We start from the raw sequence: 21077 nt of genomic DNA on the forward strand, positions 1-21077 counted from the left end.
CAAACCAACAAGCATGACAAGGATAGTTAGAGACACTAATGGATATATTCATTTGTATGAATGATTGTACCCAACGTCCCAGCAAGGTATTTTGAGCAGGCTGCATGTTGCAACCCGAAAAAATCTGGGAATGGCTGTGAAAGATATGTCGTCAAATATATTTCACGTTTATGGAACGATCAATGAGATAATATAGTTCTTTCAAGCTGTATATGTCTATTTATATTAGTGTAATCGTGATGAAAGAACACATTATATTGCCGCTTGCAATGTCTGTCACAAGCGCTAACCCCTGAAACAAGGCGGGATTTCGAAAACAGCGCCACTGTTCAACGCCAATGTGTATTAATCTCTTTTTTGTCGTTGTAATTTCTGTCTGTCTTTCAATAACAGCGGACAGCCAACAAGAAAACAGGAGCAGTCCGACCGCTGCAATCATCGGTCAATGCCAGTCTCAATGAGACTGTGCCGTTAGCCCGGCGGTCTAACCCGGCCTAAAACTGTCGAGCGAACAGATTTTTTAGGAACAAGAAAAAATCCCTCAAATAACATCTCAAATGACACCGAATTATTACAGTTTCTCGGCTAACAATTTCATGACCCAAACGACCTAGCCTCCGAGCCCCGACAAATTTTCAAGTTCGAATTCAGCTTGACACTTCCCTTTCGCTCCATCCCGAATCTGCTTTTCGCCCTGACCGCTTGCAGCGAGTGAGGATAAAACGATAAAGTGGGCTTTCTTGGTTATACGACCCCCTGTCCGGTACAGTGCAGCATCGGGCTCAAAAACGCATGAGATTCTAGGCTTAGTTGAAAGGTTTGGGGGGTAAAACCAAGTGTCCCCAGATTTTGAATGCTGTCCAGAAGGACCAGTGCCCTTGGACAACGTTATCCGTAGTATTACATATCATCCTGTGCCCTTTAACAGAACCTTTATTATTGTGTTTAGTATTATTAGTTTCTTTATTATTATTTTGATTATCGTTCATTAATGTAACTACCGTTAAACGATTAGGATTTGTCGCCGCTTACTAACTTTGTTGGAGAGATTCAGCAGGAGAGATAGCTTCAAAGTATATCTACGCATCCTCAGATGCATTCGTGTAATTGTGTGTCTTAGCTATGAATAATCTATTTTCCCCATTTAAAACTGCTTTTCAACTAAAACTATATCCGCTGCTGTGGGGTGGCCAGGGGTATCGAAAGCTGTAAATTTCAGAAGACATAATGTTTGCTGTTAACTATTCCAGCACCAATCGTGTATGAGCAACTCAAGCTTGATGATTGTTTTTACTTTTACTAACTAGATTCTATACGGGAGCACAATATTCATAACAAGCTATACTAGGTGGTCGTTCAACATATGTTCACTAGATTATTAGCTAGTGCGCTAACGAGACTTATGAAGAAAAGGAGACACTCGTGTCGCTTTACGATTAATTTTTTGGTACACGATACATATTTCAAAATCTTCGTTTTCCGTACACCTGTACAACAGTTTACATGTCACTAACCGTCCCAAGCGGATTTCAAGCGGAAATTTTTACCGTTGAAACACTCCCTATCTCCGTAGACCTAAACAAAGCAGTGCTGTCTATTGCTTGCGGCCACTAACCTACTAACTGTAAACAACAGGAAATCATACTAGATTAACTATGTTAAGTATGATTGTCATAAACTTCGTAATTTGCTCGAAGTTCGACAATTTTGTAGATTACACTCAAGCAATAAACGTCTAGCACTTGTCTTACCATACTTCACTGTAAGTGAAGACGTCGTATCAAGAATGCCGTTAAACGATATGCTCGTTATAGCCATCTTCTGCTGCTTATTGTGCTCTGGTGCTTTAAACAACAATTGTAGTATACTCAGAAATAGGTTCGAAGGGCTTCGGCTAGCTCCAAAAAACGAAAAGATGCTATGTATTTAGCATTTCTATAGAATATAGGACTCTGCATTGCACTCTAGAACGTATAAATGTCCTTTCCATACCCTTTCAACTAGGTACAAAGTATTCTATCAAGTATTTATATAAAACTTCTGCATATTCATATACACTGCTATAGTCTTACGGAGCGTATAATAACTTTAAGAACGAGAACAAACCTAACATTTTTGTCTCTGCAATTCTCTACACCTTTTCAGTGGCTCCTGAACCTCCACGCATTTATCCACCGGGCCATATGACCACCACGGCAGGGATGAGGGTCGAGCTTGTGTGTCGTTCAGACGGGGGGAAACCTGCGGCGGACCTCACCTGGTTCGATGGACTAGGCAATCGCGTCGAAGGTACTGAATGCGAGCAACAATACTTTAGATACCACAAGCGCATAGCAGATACAGCATTTTAACAGACTTTATTTAAACCCCTACACGTAACGACATCATCTCTTTACTCTCTCTCGCGTTCACTGCATCTTCCTACCTCGCGTCACAATGCATTTAAACGGATTTGCATAAAAATATCAATCTTTCGCTCCTGGCCAACATAGAAACGACTATATATATATATATATAACGATGTGTTCCTCAAACAGTACACCAGAATAGACGGTCTCGTCAAACGGTAAAGCTTGATTTGTGAGTGACATTTTCTCTGGGGTTCGACAGTTTGAGTCCGCTGCCAAAGTAACTCTAATTTAGACTAATTAATGTAGACTTCATATAATGCAGTCTAAACTAAGCAGTTACAGTGTCCGCTTATAGAGCTTCTACGTATTTGGTGCTTGTGTTAAAGGATGAAGGAGGCATGAATGGAGGAGGATGAAGGAAAAATGAGTAGGTGAATCAAACTTCAATTTAAGTTCACCAGTAGATTTAGAGAATTGGCCTTGGTCTGTGAAAGTAGAACTGTCGTGGAATCATCTTGTTAAAACTGATGACAACATCCAGGTTAGAGAAACTTGTTCGGTTTCGACGTAGGCCTACATAAGCGCCAGCAGGAGAATAGAACAAAGCTTCTGTGTCACTAGCTACAAACACAAATCTTAGCTAAGAAAAGAAAGCATTTAAAGTACTCAATGCACTACACGGCCTGGAGGTATCGATCAAATATTAAACGGATAAGCAGAATCAGCTAAATAATAATGTAATGAAGACATCACGTTATACTGAACAAGCCGTTGAGGTGAAGCAGACTCATCACACATAAGAATAAGCTCTATTGCAAGACGCTATTGCCAAACGTTCCTTTTACAAAACCTCTACGTCAACTTCGTAAAAACTCTAGTTGCCAATATAGCCTTATTAGAAACAATGATTGGCTCATTTTAAGATAATTAAGTTTGGTTTTCACATGTAACTTAGTTGGGTAATGAATGAATTCGGCAATGTCTATTCTTTTAGGCTTTGCTCTGAGTTGCCAAACGTAATAGCCAAGGTTAGCCTTTTATTTCGACTTAAATTCATTCAGTAACTTATAAGTCGTCCTGATTCCGTGATGGGTTGATGCCAGCTTGCGTCATCGTCCGCTGAGCCGACTGTCAAATCTCGCCCGACCCAGTCTGACATGTTGAATCTGGGGACACGATCGACTTTCACTTATTATTACGAGTGTCGAATTGTATGATGGTTATTTTCGAGAAACGCACACCTTTGGAAATCATGAGTGAAAGCAAAACCGAAATGTGTGTCGTTTATTGAGAACGAAAGCAGGCCCGCTTAGGACAATAAGTTATTCTAAATATGGATCAGAGATTGCGTATGGAAGGCAGGTAAAATTGTACTATAGCATTTTACTGTGTTGATTTAATAGGGCAGCACTCCCCCGTGTCCCGCAATGCTTTTAGATTAGTTGTACTCTACTAACCATAGAACATGTAAGTGTCAAAATACGTCGTGTATATAATAAGAAATTTTCTTAGTTAAAGGCTAGCTCGCAGTCTACATCAGTAGGCTTCCGCCAGTTAGATAAACCAGGAACAAATGCACTATCCTATTCCAGGATCGAGTACAACTGGGGTCAAAGGACGAAATTCGTTCGGAGTATAACGAACGAAGGTTACATAAACATTGTGAGAAAACGTATGCTGCCGGACTGGAGTCCTGGGAGCAGGATCCGTTGCCATTAACATCATCGGATAAGCTGACGCTAATATGCGAAAGCCAACGTAATTATTAGTGGATGAATATGCCAGGAGCTCTTCAACAGCATAGGCGTATTCTGTGGGCATAGTGTCCTTAGGGTGGATCCTTTTTGGCTTCGGCTCTGATCACACGAGTGGTTGGTCCGGAATAGAACAGGGTTCGTGGCGTCGTCCGTGACAAGACAGTGATGATGATGACGACGGCAGCAATGGCAAAAGGACGAACTAAAAAGAGAGATACGCTACGAGAAACGTCAAGGAGAGGCACCAATCTCGCATCTCGGCAACGTCATACAAACTCGCCCGGCGGGAACCATGGAATCGAATGACCTCTTTGTGATCTTTCCATCCGATCTCAGTACAGCATCGGTGGCTAACTACCAGATTTTTAGTTTCGTCGGTAGCACCCTTTGGTAGCCCCGTAACCGTATTTACACGGCAACCAACTAACCCTGTAAACCGCTATCAGCCCACCCAAATAGTCCACTCGGTATATGATTAATGTTCTAATAATTGCTGCCCAGATAATTTACTTGGTAAATGTGTGCTGAGGCAAACGCTCAGAGAGTCTCCTTTATACAGCCGTAAGAGAACCGTGCAAATTAAAATAATGTCACATCGACTAAAATCACACGCGATTGTACACACACATATATATGAAATTAGGATTCGAAATAACAGGAGATATTACGCCAAAAATCAACAAAACAGGTAAAGCAGAGAAAAATGGTCTCATATGCTTTTATAAATCTCGGTTATTTTACTTTTGGTACTCATACGCCATCCACTATACCGATCCAAATCGCAAGCATTTGTAGTCGCTCAACAGAATTGGCGAGTACAAAATTCAGCTCTAAATGTGGGAATTGACAATGGTTGGTATCGCGATGTCTGTAAGACGATGGAGCTGATGTTCGAGGTGGCCAGCAGCCAATATTTCAGACTCCAGCTTGCGTGCGAACTTTTGGATCATCTGCTCTGTCTCCCAGATATCTCTTTAGAGCCATAATGCTTCCATGTGGAGTCGCTGTCATGATACTGAATGCCAGACTATGAACGGAGAGCGGTGAATTGGTCCTTCTTTGCTTGCGCTTTAGACGCGGCATTTCTCCAATATAGGCTATACTGCGTAACGTGCCCATCGCCAGTAGTCGATTTCAGCGCCGCTGCCGTCTGCATACAAAAGCGTCGTGAGGTCGCATTTGCGCAGAGTCGCCATCTGGTGATCATTCCACTTAAGCGGACAAACAGATGGATAAGCAAGTGACAAGCAGAATCGACACGAAACACGGGGCCTAGATAGCGCAGCACATGTGGACAGCGATGCGAGAATGGACCTAAGCAAGGCATAACGTCCTCTCAAATGCTAAGTCGATGACCTGCTTTGCAAACGAATTAGTTCTTTCTGCCTTTCTCTACCTTCTATTTCTCGGTGCCGTCTGCTGATCTATTATATTGTATAGATTCATCTGTTTTGTCGTGTGTCCATTTCTTCAATGTGCTGTTCTTATGGTCCTGTATGCATGAGGCATATTGTAGTTACTACGTCTGAATGCCTGCATTACCTCAGCTATTCCCTTGCTGTCAGAGTTTTGTACCTATTTCAATCGTGATTTTTGCCATGCCCTCAGCCTTGGCTGATATGAATCCTAACTAGAAGAGCTCTAGCTACCTTTGCTGATAAGTCGTTCATACGACGTTACCTTTGATCGCTGCAGCTCTGCTCTATGAATTATGCACAAGTTAAATATTCTTATAAGGTTTATTATAGAGTTCTCAAAATAGATTGGGCTAGAAATCATATATCCATAACTTCAACGGGTAACGGCTGCCATACGTTAATGCTAGTGCTATTAAGTACGTTAAAACAGAAACTTGAAAAAGCAGCGACAAGGGTTTCGTTCGTGGTCTGCCTGCGTATACGTGCTATAACATGGTTGAGTACCAGCGACAGTACGTCCCTGTTTGGTAACTAATTTCGCGTTCAGTACAATAACACTGCAATTCTCAGATATACATTCTATACGCAGACTCATTTCTAGGTTATACTCCGGCAAATCTTAGACTGGCCACAGCAGTGTCCCCCCTATTAGACCGATCGGTAGATTCGTTTCGGATCTTTGTTGTGGTTGAGACATTGCCATCGATTGCTGTGTTTAAGGCATAGGGCAATTTCCAACTCTAAAATGCTATCGTCATGCCAAATCATCTCTGAGGCGCGATTGGCCGTGTCTCTAGCCTAGTCCCGGTGTACCTAGTAAGATAGATTAGTTAAATTAGAAAAAAGCGTTTACTTGTCGTTGCTAGTAGAATACGGCTACGACGGGTTTCGCTAGTTCGTACCTCCCTAGCTGGATAGCCAAACACCAAAGCTAAAATTGTCAATGGCTAAAGCATAATGGTGCGTGTGGGCGCCAAGTACGAATGAAAGCGGGATCGAAAATAGGCCCGAACAAAATTGCAGAGTGTAGCCAGGAGCATAGTGCCTAGCACCCCAAAATTCCAGAATGAAATTAATGTGCAATCGATGGCAATGACGGTTTTTTTGAAACGGTGCTGCAACATGAGGGGCGTCCTCTACGCATCGACAGGGAAAAGGAAGGAAAGGAGAGCTCGTTTATTCCTTGGGAAGGTTAACAACAAACTGGGTTTTCCGGATCTTTTTCACGCTGCTCAGAAATCGTTGTCGTCGACAATAACGGGGATGGACAACAATCTAGCAAGGATCAGCGATATACAAACAAATAGAAAAATGGGGAGGAAGAGCACATATACACACGGTCAGCAGGTACAGTACTACCCCTATAGTCCTTGCCTGGCGCTCGGCCTGCCTTATTAGTCTTATTAATGTCTTATTAGAATTTCCCATTTTGGAAATTCTACACCATTATGGAAGCTATGAGGTATGTTCTTTCTACTTAGTAGCCATACAACTCCAGCAAACATGGCCGTATGACTTTTTCGACAACGACTATAGACCTAGAACACGCAGATAAAGGTTTACTACGTCCCTTAACTTTGAAGACGAATCTGCGGTACTTCTTATTATGTCGTAATAAACATAGCTACCGGCTTTACCAGACTACCAAAAAGGAAGAAAAATATTATCCAAATAAATGCTTTTGCACTTTTTTTCTCAAAGTTCAACTGCACAGATAATATTTTTTTAGCAAATAAGCATTTTCCTTGAGTTTTTGAAATTTTTTTTAGTTTTTTGAAAACTAGCGAGTACTTATTAGGCCATGTGACTGAGAAATAGCTTTTGATGGTCATGCTAGATCTATGTGTTACAATCTATATGGTACTTTACAGGCTCAAGTCATGCATCTTTACAATTTGAAAAGCAAACCAAATCCTGCATTGGATAACGCTTTTTCCTATATATATATATATATATATATAGGAAACTATATATATATATATATATATAGGAATAATAATAATAATATAGGATATTATGAACCTTTGTCTACCTTAACATTATGGTACTCAGTATAATCAAAAAATCACACTGAAATTAAGTTAGAAAACACACTTTACGTGCATTAAAGCCCCTCGTCGTAGAGTTTACAGCATTCGCTAATTGCATCAATTTTCTAACCAAGTATAGTATAGGGGCTAAGAGACCCTGTTGCTTCGGTATTACGGTTGTAACTTTGAACTTGCAGATTTTTTCCCTTTGCTGTTGTTTTTTTTTCGGTTTCCACTTTACGTGAAATTGTGAAATTAGTGAAATTGTCCAACTTGTTCCCCTGTCTTCGATTTCCCAGTGCCTTGCCCCAAATTCTTGTGTATGTTGTCACTGTCTCAGTAAAGAAATTAGGTGTTGCTGTCATTCCGAACTCTCGCAAACACCGAATGGGTTTGCGGGTTTCATGAGTTAAATCGGTGAACTCGACTCTATCGTACTCCTAGGTACTGACCTTGTGGCTGAACAGTAAAGGCAGAAGTACAAACTACAGTCATAGTAATTGTATGCTAGGGTCGGCCGAGAATGAGCTACTTTTTGGTTTTTGTAACTTTGCTCCAGCGCTACGCGATATGACGCAAACCTAGGCGACATGAGTCTTCGAGGTGGGGCACCGGGACGATCCCTATCTGGTCCCTATCGGCTATCCCGCCTATCTGGTTGCACGGCATTACATTCACTCTATACCGATTTAAGCATTAGAGCTATGGCAAGTACGGAATGGTCGGGTTCATCAGAAGCCAACAAGGCGTCCGCGCGCGCGTTTTCGTCGCGTAATGAGCAAGTTATTAATGATGTTCGCGCACAGATGCTTGGCCATCGCAGCCACCACGCTTAATTAAGCAGCACTACACCCGCCACATACTACCATGGTATGGCAGCTACCACAATGTCACTACAGGAGCAATACAGGCACTATCTAAAAGAAAGAACACTGCGCAGGAAAGACCAAGACAGACATAAAGATTGGCGGCACATAATCACCACTAGACCCGTAAATGCACGAAGCCAGTCCTTTCTATACTCTCCTCTTTTTCTTTTTCTGCTTCATCTTGTTGTATATGGTAGATGCGGTGCCGTCTATAGACAATATTAAGCAGTAATAGCGCCCAGTTTGTTGGTATTAGTAACTAGAAAAGCAGAGTTGGATCACTAGGAGGTTGTGTAAGCCATTTAGGAAACAGCTGCAGGCTGCGGCAAGAAAAGGGTTAAGAAAGAGTGGAAATGAAGATGGGCGACCTGAGAGCACGGGCCGATCGTGCTGAGTTGTATGCACAACAAGCTGTCTCATCGTTTGAAGCGTCTGCGCGTTTTCTCGTCTGCTTCGCAGATTAAGCCGGTGCTTATCATCATTCATCTTGAAAATATAAAATAGAATTCTACACGATCGCTTCTGCATCCATGTTGGTCATGGATGATGGTTTATTTTACTGACGACGAATTCGCCGCCCGTAGAAAAAAGAATAAATATTTACTACAAAATGAATACAGGACACAGTGCGCAATAAAGGCCCTCAACCATCCGATGCTTACGACTAGGAACAAGTAGGTAATTGTGTGTATAACAAATAGCTACATTATACTTACGACTGAGGCACAAATCATACTTTATAATATGTGAGCCGACAATGTACATTTGACGTATCGACATATTTACATATATTCTACTATTCTGCATTTAGCCTAGGCCCGCCAACTAGACACGTTATATTGGAATCCTTTTCCGTAACAGCAGATAGTTGGAGATACCACAGTCGAAGCTACGGTGCTACGACTAGACGGAACTGGCGATTATAAAACGATGGCGCTACGAGATGAACACCTGACGGACCTGAATGAAACGTCTACTGATACGCAGTTTTAGAAAGTATATTTACAGACAACCAAATGGTAAAAGGAAAAATAGCCAACCAAATAGTAAAAGGAAATGATACTCTCTCAAGCACCGCATGTCAAGACGATGGATTACCAAAGATAGTACTCCAGGCTATTGTGTTACCTGCTACTATTACCACTACTACTATTATTATACCTATTGGTTCGAATATTGCCTCTATAACGGTTTGCCGGTCCTGTCAACAATGCACCTAATTGATGGAGCAGTGAACAACAAAATATGTATGACGTTACCTGAACAGCCCCTTATATGGACTATCGCTACTCGTTGTCTTCAGTCCCTCTACCCCACGCCTGTCTCCACGCCTTGGGCTTACCTTGTATCCCCTAAAACGATGTTGCCTTCAACCGTCGGCTGCAGTTTGGAGCGCCTGTATTTTGCCGACCATCCGTACCCTGCGCCGGCTCAGCTAGTGGGGCTATCAACTACGCTCGCTTATCTGTTGATCCTATAGTCAGCTGACTTGTTGTTAGCAAGTTAGTCTATTTAGAGCGAGAGAGCTTCCGTACGTTCCTGCGGCGGCGACGGTAGCTACTCCCGCTGGGCACGACCAATGCCGCTTAACCCAAAATAGCGTACGTTAGTTCGAGCATTGCAGAAACACGGCGGCGGTCTTGTAGCGATGCAGACGTACATTGCGCTTCTGATGCCAGGGAAGGTTAGTCGATATGTACTCCCTCACTGGCTGTTCATCAACCATCGTTTATTGTACATACACAAACTTCCCGTACAGCCACCACAGGAAAAGATAAAAGAACGATAAGGAAAGCAAGAAGAACGACAAAATTGGTGTGTATTCGATGGCGCTTGCCGCGGCAAGCGACGCGGCTGTTGATATAGCCCATTGCAGCTCAGTGGTGCGGCATGTTTTGCTTTACGTAAACGCTCAGTCTGGCTGCTTAGTGCAGAACGCTAGATCGTCACCGGTACATTGCTTCTACCCGCTTTCAATCTGTGTGTCTGCCTGCAATGACCTGGTACTTGGTAATATTCGGAAAACGAGGGAACAGTCTGCGGGATAAGTAGGTGGACAAACCTGTCATCCACCATGTCATGAACTTAACAACCATGTTGTTGCATTCGTTGACAACTAGAAGCGATGATGCCTTGTCAACACCAGATGTTGGTCATCTAATAGATTGGGCCAAGCATACCCCAACACTGTATATCCCTATCTAGTCCTCTTCTCACCCCTTTCCTGCACCCTGCAGTGCTCGGCCACCCGATGCCCCACACCGCAAGCGGTCGATACACTTAGCTGCTCTACATATGCGTTGCTGCGGCGACGGGGTGAAGGTACAAGGCACAGTAACTTAGATAGGACCGTCTCTGTAATGAAAGCTCTTTATGGATGGATAACACCAAAGCTCGAGGGGTTACAAGGCTAGGAGAATAATTCCAGTTAACAGTCTGATTAGTACTAGTAGCAATCCTGCACACGATTGGATATTTGTCAATAATATGGTAAAACCATCAGCTCCTGTAGATCTTCAGAACTGGATCTGCTTGTGAATTCGGCCGATAAACAGAGCAGTACACGCCCATTAGCTTACCAGTGAAATACATGTGAGCTTGGCGGCGCTGCAAAGAGAACCTTTTTTTTTTGATACGTTTTATTTAGACATGAAGAATGAGCGAGAAGCAAAGTTTAGTTGACCATACACTTGGCCTTGGTGAACAAAAGTGTTTGCGAGGCGCGGTTATGTTAGCCGCGCATTGGGCAAGGATCCATTTCCAGGGGCCAGATAGTCGGTAGTAGTACCACATGATAAAACGAAGATGTCTCACGCTCATGGCACGTTCACATCGTAAAAAGCATATAGGCCAAGTGAGCTTATAGCTACATTTCCGTAATGGCACAAAGCTTATATACCAACCAATAGCTGCCACTAGCGGCAGATAGCAAGCGACGATTCTTGCAGGAGAAGCGTTACTCCGGATGTTTTTTTCGTGTGCTTCCAGTTTGCATGAAGGTCGATGGCAGTAATTAACAAACTCACATTTAAGTTACTCGAAATAAAATCCACCAATAATAATAACAGCCCAAACGGTGGTCTAGACCTTCTAAAGCAAGCGATGGGTAAGGGTGCAATGAAAATACATTTTTAAAAAGACTCTGCTGCTATTCTCACCGGCGCTGTCGGTATATGACGTTCGAGGAGGCGCAAACGCCACTGCACACAGTACACGGACCTAGCTGCTAGTTAATATTACGACTAGAGAAATAATTACGAACGTCTATTTTCAAAAGGCCTCGAAGAATTCGACTTAACTACCATAGTGTAGACTTTTGTCTATTTAGCCTCAGGAGAGAACAACTATTTTGTTAGTTGGAGAAGTGCAGCAACGAGATTCGTGCGTACACTCTTTGCCGCGGGAACTCGTCTCTCTAGCACTTCCTCAAAAAATTCAAATCCGAACAAAGATCTGAGCATTCGGACGATGGAACCCTAGCCGAGTAGCGGGCGATACAGTCATTGTTTCAGAGTTTCAGGAAACGCCAAGACTCCATCTGAGTGGTGACAAATGTTGAGTTATGGCGTTTTCGGTACTAGCAGTACAAGCAGGTTCCCATCAGGTCATTGGAGACCTGCTACCAAGCATAAGAGTGAGGGGACTAGCAAACCCCCAGCCAAATATTAAGCTCACCTGTATTTACGAGACTGCAAACGAACCTGTCGATCCTGAAGGCTATTATACATTCTGTAATGCATTCCATATGCGGCAAAAGAGTGCTGTGCTGCAATCCAATACAAACCTGCGACAAGCTCTTCGGGTAGTTTTAAGGGAAACTTCGGGCAGAAAGGGTCGACATCGCTTGTCTCTTCTGTACGTGCTCTGGGTTTTGCTTTAGAATTACAGCATCATTACTTGTCGAGCTATGAGTCTTGAGAGCCATTGAGTCAATGATATAACAGTTAGAAACACAAGTCTTCACCCAGAACGTTAGTCAGGCCTGGAAGATACGGCTAGAGAGGGCATAAAAGAGTTTTAGGGTATAGAGAGAAACAGACCCCTAGGTCTAGAATCAACGATCTTACAACAACATAGTAATAAGCAACATGCGAAAAACTTTTTCGAGAAGCCTCTAAGTAGAGAGAGAATTCGCTTGCATCGTGGCAGCTTTCTATTCGAAAAGTATTTGACAAGACTAAAGTCTTGTGTCATCGCCGCAGCTGAGGACGATGCTGGCTAATGATGCAGTTTACATGGCCATTGCGGTTGCCGAAAGAGGCTCGCTCGTGCTTCCGATGCCACGTCTCTTGCTGTTCATATCTGTTGGAGAAATGAAGAATAACGTCCTTGATATAACGTCATCAACGAGCTCCTATTTAGGCCAGATAAGTAGGCCAGAAATTCAGCCTATCGGGAGCTAACTGGGCTTTCGGTAAACAGAACGACGTGTTGACATTAGCGCCCCGAAAGAGAACCTAAGATGCAACAGTGGCCTAGAGGTTCACATCATTCTATAATACATACAGGTCTGCAAATAAAAGGCCAATCACGAGGCTCAGGCAGCAAAATTTATCCTGAGAATATAGCAAATTATACATTTCAACTTTAAAAAGGCTCGGAGCGATGCGAGCGGCTTCAGAAGCCTTGCTACGAGAACTAGATAAAACAATCGTTGAAAGAAGCAAAGAGTCAAAATATAAGAAATGTCTTCTCCATAAGATTTCGTTTCAAACACAAAAAAAGTGCGATCTCTACAGAGAAAGGAAAACTTTTTTACTAAAATAATAATGTGTAACTTATCATATAGTTTCTAGACCGGAAATAAACAGGGTTTGTAATTGTCTTTATCTTATTTTTAGTTTTATACGTGTGATATCGATCTTCGATGGGCGATTCCGAAATAGGCTTTGACGCTATGGCATGGTTTTGTACTTAGAAATATAAGGTGTGTGCTTTAATAGAAATTAGGCACACTAGGTTATAATACTAACTATTACGAAATTAGATGGCTGTGTGAAGGCATTTCATACGTACAATGATCCTTACTTTCTGTTCTTGGGTAGCTTATACAATATAGCCGAACTGGGAATATCTCGTATCTCAATTAACAATCGAAGGAATAATTGTCTTAACAAGGTATCGTTAGTAATTGTACGGAATGCTCCAACGGCTTGAGAAATCGTTTTGTTAATTAGCCGTACCGTAGATGAGACGAGATTCAACTTTTATAAACTGAAGAATGCCCTGCTCATCATAGCTAATCACACATGCTAGGTGACCGAAATACAGTTCTTTCGATGTAAAAAATAGCAGATAAAAATAATATACGGCTTTGATACTGTTGGCGTTCGAATCTCTGCATACGCTGTATCTAGTAGTGATACCTCATCGCCTCCCAGGACAGGTTTAATCTGTATATAACCCAAGATAAACTGAATCATCTGCGAAGCCGAGAGATACCCTTAAAAAATCTACGCGTATGCACTCATCGGCATAAATAACTTCAGTCATTCTGAATTTAGTTGCAACTGCCTCTGCGTGACTAGCCTTGATAGGCCGCTTATGCCTTGCCTGAGGGTTACGGATCGGCACGCAATTAATAGTAAATAGTGATTTTATCGTCTTTAACAGGCTAGAACATTGCTCAACTATGAAATAGATGGGACGGAAAAACAAACATTTGCGATCAACACAGCCTTCAAGCACCAACTCGCGAAGGCGAACTGTTTCCTAATGAAAAAATACATATGGCTTCTGAAACACTATGTGGCTAAAATTGTTCCATAACAGTATTGTATGTGTGTCTATGTTTCCCTGACTCCATTACAGGTCCTAGTCTAAAACGCGAGATCAAGCCTGTACCCGATTCCAAACGGGAGAATTCCCTTCTCACATGGACATTTCATCCGTCAAAGGAACACGACGGCCAGACCCTAACCTGCAGGGCAGACAATCCGGCCACAACCGATTCTATGTTGGCCACGATCACAATGGAAGTTCGATGTAAGTGCGCATCCTATTCAAAACAGTGTTTTTAAAATATTAATAACATTTATCTGCAGTCATTAAGGAGGCTCATCCATTGCCTTACACGTTGCGATAGCTAATAGACATTTTATAGAACAGCCACAACAGCAGCAGGTGAGATGAATTTCGATTTAATGGAGAGACTTCAACCGGAGCGGCCGATAAATGCGTTCGGCAATGAAGTTAAATACAGCCTGAGTCTGAGGTTTAATCAGGCAGTATGTCCTGCGTGCAGTATAGTTACTACTATCAATTCGGTGAACTTGTGTGGTAGGAGACCTTGATAATGAACATTAGATGATGACACCAACGATTATAAGCTTAGCTGGCTCTTTGCGGTTGTTTATTGTTAGCTGACTTTTTGGAATGACGTAAAATCGCCAGACTTGGATCTCCGGTAATGGTCAGAAGCTTTAATCCCGTTTCATTATCGACCGCAGCGATAAGACGTGTCAGAGTAATTGAAACAATTTTGTCACGTAGACATCGTGCAAAGGAGATTTCCGTAATTTTGTAGAGAGAGGCGATTTTTTTGCAGGTTTACTTAGGTCAGCTACTGATATCGATAATTTAAATTGATTAAAACCTTGATTATATCTATTTCTCGACTCTGTAGTATGTGGTTATTATGGATTAATTTACATATTAATCTACTCGGTCTGTTGTTCTCTGACTCTGCTTTCGAAGTCCGAACCTTCGAATATCGATCTAAATAGGTAAAATAAACTGTATACTACCATGTATATGAATAAAAGACATGTCTTCTACCAGCGTAACCCGTAAGTCAGTCGTGCAGACTGGGTCACAGTTCAATACGGCCACCAAATCCAGACGTACATTAGTTTCGGTTCTGCAAATGGCCGTATTATTTATCGTAATGAAACCTATGTATAAGTCTGAGGTACTAATAACTGTAACTATTGACAATTCCAGTAGTTTCAGAGCCGTCTGGGACTGACTAGCATAGTTGGGTAGGTTAAAACGAATATCTACAGCGAAGGATTTGTCATAGTCAAACACGTGTTATATACGAAAATTTCTTTTTTGGCCGATGGCTAAACTAAGCTTTACCGGAAGCAAGTGTTAATATATGTGTATATATATAGGTGGCTGGTATGAATAACTAAGTGTTTATAACTGAATATTGTTAACTATGGTTCTTCCGAATGGTCCGGCAAAAATTACAAGCCATTTCCTAGCTAATCGAGTAGGTCTTGTCTGTCGGAGCAGCCTTCACGTATGAACTCACTTATTTAGTAAGCGAAGCATGATTCAACGAAGTCTCTCATTTGATTACATTAAGTCCTATATTTACATGATTACTGTGTTTCGTTCCTCCTCGAACCGCAAAACGTCTAAACGACGAATTTTGTATGCTATTGAGTAACTGAAGTACTACTCCCTCACAGTCTAGGTGATGCTAGCAATTATTTATCATCGGATACGTGATAGGCCATCTGTCGACAGTCAAACCACTGTATTCAGTTACATTTCTGATAACTTAAAATAGAAAAACAAGAAGTAATTCATCCGAGAGTTTTTTGTTTCTCCGAGCTCCCGGTCTGCGAACACGACAGGCGGAATCGACACTGATTGGGCAAAACTTTGCATCGTTATAAACTCTCTCAACATCTGTTTTGTTCGATGTATTGGTTTACCTTGCGGTGGCCATTCAGAACATTGAGGATCTGGCTGCAGCGGCGGCGGCCCAATGAAGGCTACCCCAACCCTAGAAGGTCATTTAGTTCACAAGCAAAGCTTTACTAAAACTAAAATAGATCGGCGCTCTACTAGATTATCTTCGTTTCGGGTGGCTCTGGTTGATGTAATAATTCGAATCGCGCGTTTCAACGTTTAGTTAGCTAGCCTACTTTGAATGATCCTCGACGTTGAAGTAAGCGGTGATGAAACCGGGCAGCAAAACATTTTCAGCCCACTAATGTTGTCCGCGGACATAATACATGCCGTTCCGGCATTACACTGTACATCGGATACAATGCAGGTAATATCAATTAGTACTGGTTCGAGTACGTAGTCTAGAATTTCTAGAACTCGCAGCATATGTCGGTCAATATCCTCACCGAAACGGTGAAGCTGCTGCGGTAACAGGGCCTATTTGAAGATGATTGCGGCGACGATACGGGCTACAAATGATGACTTGTCGAAAACAAGTATTCGACTATTTTAGGTCCTCACTCTTGGAGTGACGTTTGATAGACCCGAATGTGCCTTGGGACGGAATATGTCGTAAAAACGATTGTTAACGACGATAGCTTGGTCCTGGTTGCTTGTCTGGCTGCCCGGTTGTGACCTACCTGCAACGAAATATCGCTCTATCTCAAACAACAAAGTCTGCCCTTCTATTATAACGTACACGTATCTGCATATGTATTATTTATAGACATTAACGCCGTGGGCCACACAGATATACGCACTGCAAAAATGAAAGTACTTTAAAGTAAGCTAAACCTCTGGAAAGAAGCACTAGCTCTTCGTCGGCGTCGAAACGTCGAAAGACGTTTCGAGTATTATCTCCAGAATTTTAACCGTTATGCATTGCTTGAGACGGCTAGATGTCACCACGAAACAACGTACGCATATTCTCAGGACCAAACTTAACCCAGTACGTATCCCTGAATTTAGTTGGTAAATATGTTACGACCGCGCTATAACGGGAACATCAATTGGTCCTAGCTGTCGTTCACGTTGCATAGTCAATTATGGTGTGTAAAATCGGAAAAAAGGGTGCACCTCAGGGCACTAGCATCTATTTAGTTCTGTATTTTATGGATAAAGGATATGGCAGATATTGCAAGTTGCCATTTTGTCACTATACAAAACCAAAATATAAGTATTAAGGGCTATGCGAATTGTTTTTCCCATCTTCTTTTTCGCCTTCGTTCAGGCCTGTCCTAAGCCAGGAGCATCAATACGAAGTAAGCCGCGCGGGATACTATTCAATAATAGATTTTCTACATGCTGTCTTCTTTGTAGTATCTAGCACAGCATTACGATAGCTTGAAAGGTGTTAGCCTAACGCTGACGACAGGTGTTTGAAATAGTATTGAATTATCGATACGATTTGGCATTGCCTTCATTTTGTGACCGATTGATTAACGCATCAAAGGACGGGTAGCTAGCTAGCTAGCTATTCGTTAAAAAATGTCTGCTGAAAATCTTCTAGAACAGTGACAAAAGCCGCTAGAGATAGTAGGCGACATCTTCACACGTTGTTACTTGTCATGCTGAAGGATCACGGGCGCAACATTATCCTTTCTACCGGAGAAGAAAACGCCACAATTCAGTGGTGTTTTTTTACCTCTGACGCTACCACAGAATACGGACATCTACTGTGCTATACAAAGGTTCTCGCATATCCTTACCTAGAGAGATGTGTTCGATGCGACGGCGCGAATAGAGGCTTTCTGACAATCGTTGAGTTCGATGGGAAAATCTACGGAGGCCGCTGTTGTTAAAACGGAAGAAAGCACTTTTTTATAGGTGCGGTTCGTTTGTTTTTCCAGGTCGGGCCTTTCAGGTAGCGGTCCCGAGCATACGCTCTGACGTAAGATATAAATAAGTATGCATATTTTTTACAGTCCATGTATATGCAGATAGTCTGACCTTGTTATTATTATTTTTATTGTTCATCTATTAAGTATTTAAACATTGATGTGCTTTTTAAGAACATCATCTTCCGAAGAATTTCACCGGCAGTCGTAGAGTCCGAACGTCTCATCAACTGTAATCAAAATAGACTAAAGAAAGTTGAACGGAAGACAGGAACAATTACTTCTGCAAGTTAGATAAGTTATCTGAATTTTTGGTTAGGTTAGGTACCGTGCAAAATTTTTATTTTATCGATGATTAAGTTCTGTGATACATGTCTGGTAAAATATTTCGCCCGTGTTTCATTCTGGATTACGATGAGAGAAAACCGTATCGAGTGCCTTCTATAGACTTAGTTCTGCATAACGCGGATTAAACGAACCCATATAGACTACTGCCACCACTGCCAATACCACCTATCCTTGTTGGAATCGACCAAAAACGACAACTCACCTGGGTAATATACTGTCAAATTCCAACCCAATAAACTTTCGAGTGAAATCTGAAAGGTGCGCTCCTATCGTCTTGTTGATGGGTAAAATCTATAAAGGACGACATAGGCAGAAACACTTAATGAAATATATTTCTGTTTCGCTTCAAAAAATGCGCCTAAGTCAATGACAATGTTTCCGCACCAAATTAGTCTACGTGTTTTATAACCTAGTACACAAACTTTGGCTCTAGTTTGAGATAATTCTACTAACTTGATGTTAAAACAATATAAATGGAGCCGAAGTGCTCGTAACGCGGCCTCTGGACATACCGCCGTTACATGCAACGTACAAACGCGTGGAATATTTGAGCAAGGATTGACCTGCTCCGGCGTTTGATTAAGAAGCGACGGGGGTTTTCTGATTGCTGCTTACTGGCTAACATTTACATGTTAAAACACCGCTCAGAATTGTAATCTTGTACTATTCGGATCATTCTAGACGGAATGTACTATGAATAGCTAGGAACGTATACCTAGAATAACCTAGCATGCTAAGGGAAATTTTCTCACTTGTTTAACGCGTAACAGGAATTACCTCTATATAAAACGAGGTTAGTTTTAAAGGAAAAACTATTTTGAAATGCATCCCTGCCTTTTCCTACAGATTCTATTGCGAGACGTACTGACATATTGGAAAACACTTAATTGACTGGCTAGTTCATCTCGATACTAACCTTACGACTGCCTAATATGCCTACATACGCCTTTAAAACAATATGGCTTAATTGTTCACGAATAGGGAAATATTCGCGGCTTTCAATGACTAAATGCGATGCAGGGCTGCGTGGGGTGCAGATATTCTATTACCACAACGTCCACCTTCTGATTCTTCTTTTTTTGCTCTTTACGTTCATAATCTTCCCGCTAGTTCATGTCGTATCCGGATTTCAATACAAATAGACAAATAAAGAGAATATCCTATTCAGTCCGTACAAACAATGAACGTATCACCGATATACCAAGTTGTCATGTTTTTTGTTGAGTTTTAGCTAAGGAACTGCAGCATTATTTCAATTTCGGGTATTTTGTCAGGGTAAACTTTTTGTCTAGTAGATATATATATCAACGGTTTTCTATCAACTAGCCAAACACTGTTAGAGAATAGATGACGTGATAGGTAGTTCGGGTTGTTTCTTATTTAGAGGACACGAGAACAATAGGTAGCGACTATTTCTCCTTTGCATAATTTTTGTGGCGTTTTCTATAACGATCTTTTTCTCTGCGATCGGTAGGTTTTGCTAACAAAAGCCCGTCAACATGAACTCATAGGATTTTAATAAGTAAGCAACTTCAGTTTTCGTGATCGTGATGGGTATTCTCATGCAAATAATTTTCTGATAACGCCTTATTGCAAAGCAGTATATGATATGAAATTCAATTTTAAATTACTCCCAAAATACGGTAATGGTTTTCCATTGCTATTGTACTGTATATGCCAGTGCGCACCTTTTTGTTGCGTCTTGGAACCATTTTTCCCAAGGCCTTACATCTTGTTTTTGGCCTAATTTACCAAGTTAAAGTAATGTGCCACTAGTGGTGTAAAATGAATGTGCTATTGGTAGAATAGGTCGTTGACTTAACCCAGTATACAGACGATACAGACATGCCCACAGAGGCCGATTCGCATGCACGTCGGGGCCGAGAGGTAGGAGAAGCATACGAAACGACGACATCCACGACAAGGACACCAACAACAACGAAACGCTTACATGGATATAAATGCAGCGAATCAACGTAAATTGTTTCATAATTTAAACAATTATGATCATCATTATTATCAATATGGCGACGTGATCTTGACTAGTTATAGAGTCATCTGCGTCGCGCGGCATCCCTCTTGCGTTCTCATCTTACGACAAACGGTTGCCCCGCTGACACTGCTGCTGTTGGGAAGGTTAATGGGTTTGTTTTTTATCGCGTGAGTTGAACGGCCATTCTCCGCCGTGCGTAGTACTCGGGGGGGGGGGGGGGGGTAAGATACGCACCCTGCCCTACTCTGTCTTGTCTTAGCCACTATCTATTCTGCTCCATGTTTAGTTTATTTCGCTGTGCTCCGAATAGTACATAGCAGGATCTAAAGCGGCTCTGAGCAGAGCCCAACCGAGCTTCAAAGGGGATATGCTGAGGGTGGTGGATATTGCAACACCAACCCGAAGACCTCGATCAAGGACGACAACCGTTTTAATGATAGTGTGCATATTTGACGCCGCCTCCGCCTCTGACTGTTCTGTCGTCCTTTCGCTAATTCCCTGGAGACGCACACCAGCATAGACTGCATACACTAAACAAGACAGCAGGAACAGGACCAGCAAGGAAAAGCAACAGAAACTGAAGACAGGGGACATACGCTTGGTACAAGAATTAACCCCCTATACGTACTAGCTCAACGTTTGAAAGCCGGCATACGTTAGGAGCAACAGCATCCCATGCACTCATTCCGCGTAAGCAAACAAGCATGATGACGCAGCTGAAAAAAGTTAATAACGATTTGCTCACCGTTCACGAGTCATTTGCAGCATAATCCTTTGTTTTAGTAATCCT

General features: G+C 42.0%; 1 protein-coding gene across 9 annotated transcripts in view; it reads left to right on the forward strand.

Moving 5' to 3' along the window:
• The window catches only part of LOC111255269 (irregular chiasm C-roughest protein-like), a 165251-nt gene that overhangs the window by 112900 nt on the left and 31274 nt on the right, over positions 1-21077 (forward strand). For all 9 annotated transcript variants that reach the window (XM_086985772.1, XM_022817033.2, XM_022817035.2 and 6 more), the window contains 2 exons: positions 2146-2289; positions 14237-14410. In XM_086985772.1, coding sequence (XP_086841898.1) covers positions 2146-2289; positions 14237-14410 — 318 coding nt within the window. The remainder of the gene's footprint in view (positions 1-2145; positions 2290-14236; positions 14411-21077) is intronic.

This window comes from Varroa destructor, unplaced genomic scaffold, assembly GCF_002443255.2.
Source record: "Varroa destructor unplaced genomic scaffold, Vdes_3.0 BEIS01000001.1, whole genome shotgun sequence".
NCBI lineage: Eukaryota > Metazoa > Arthropoda > Arachnida > Mesostigmata > Varroidae > Varroa > Varroa destructor.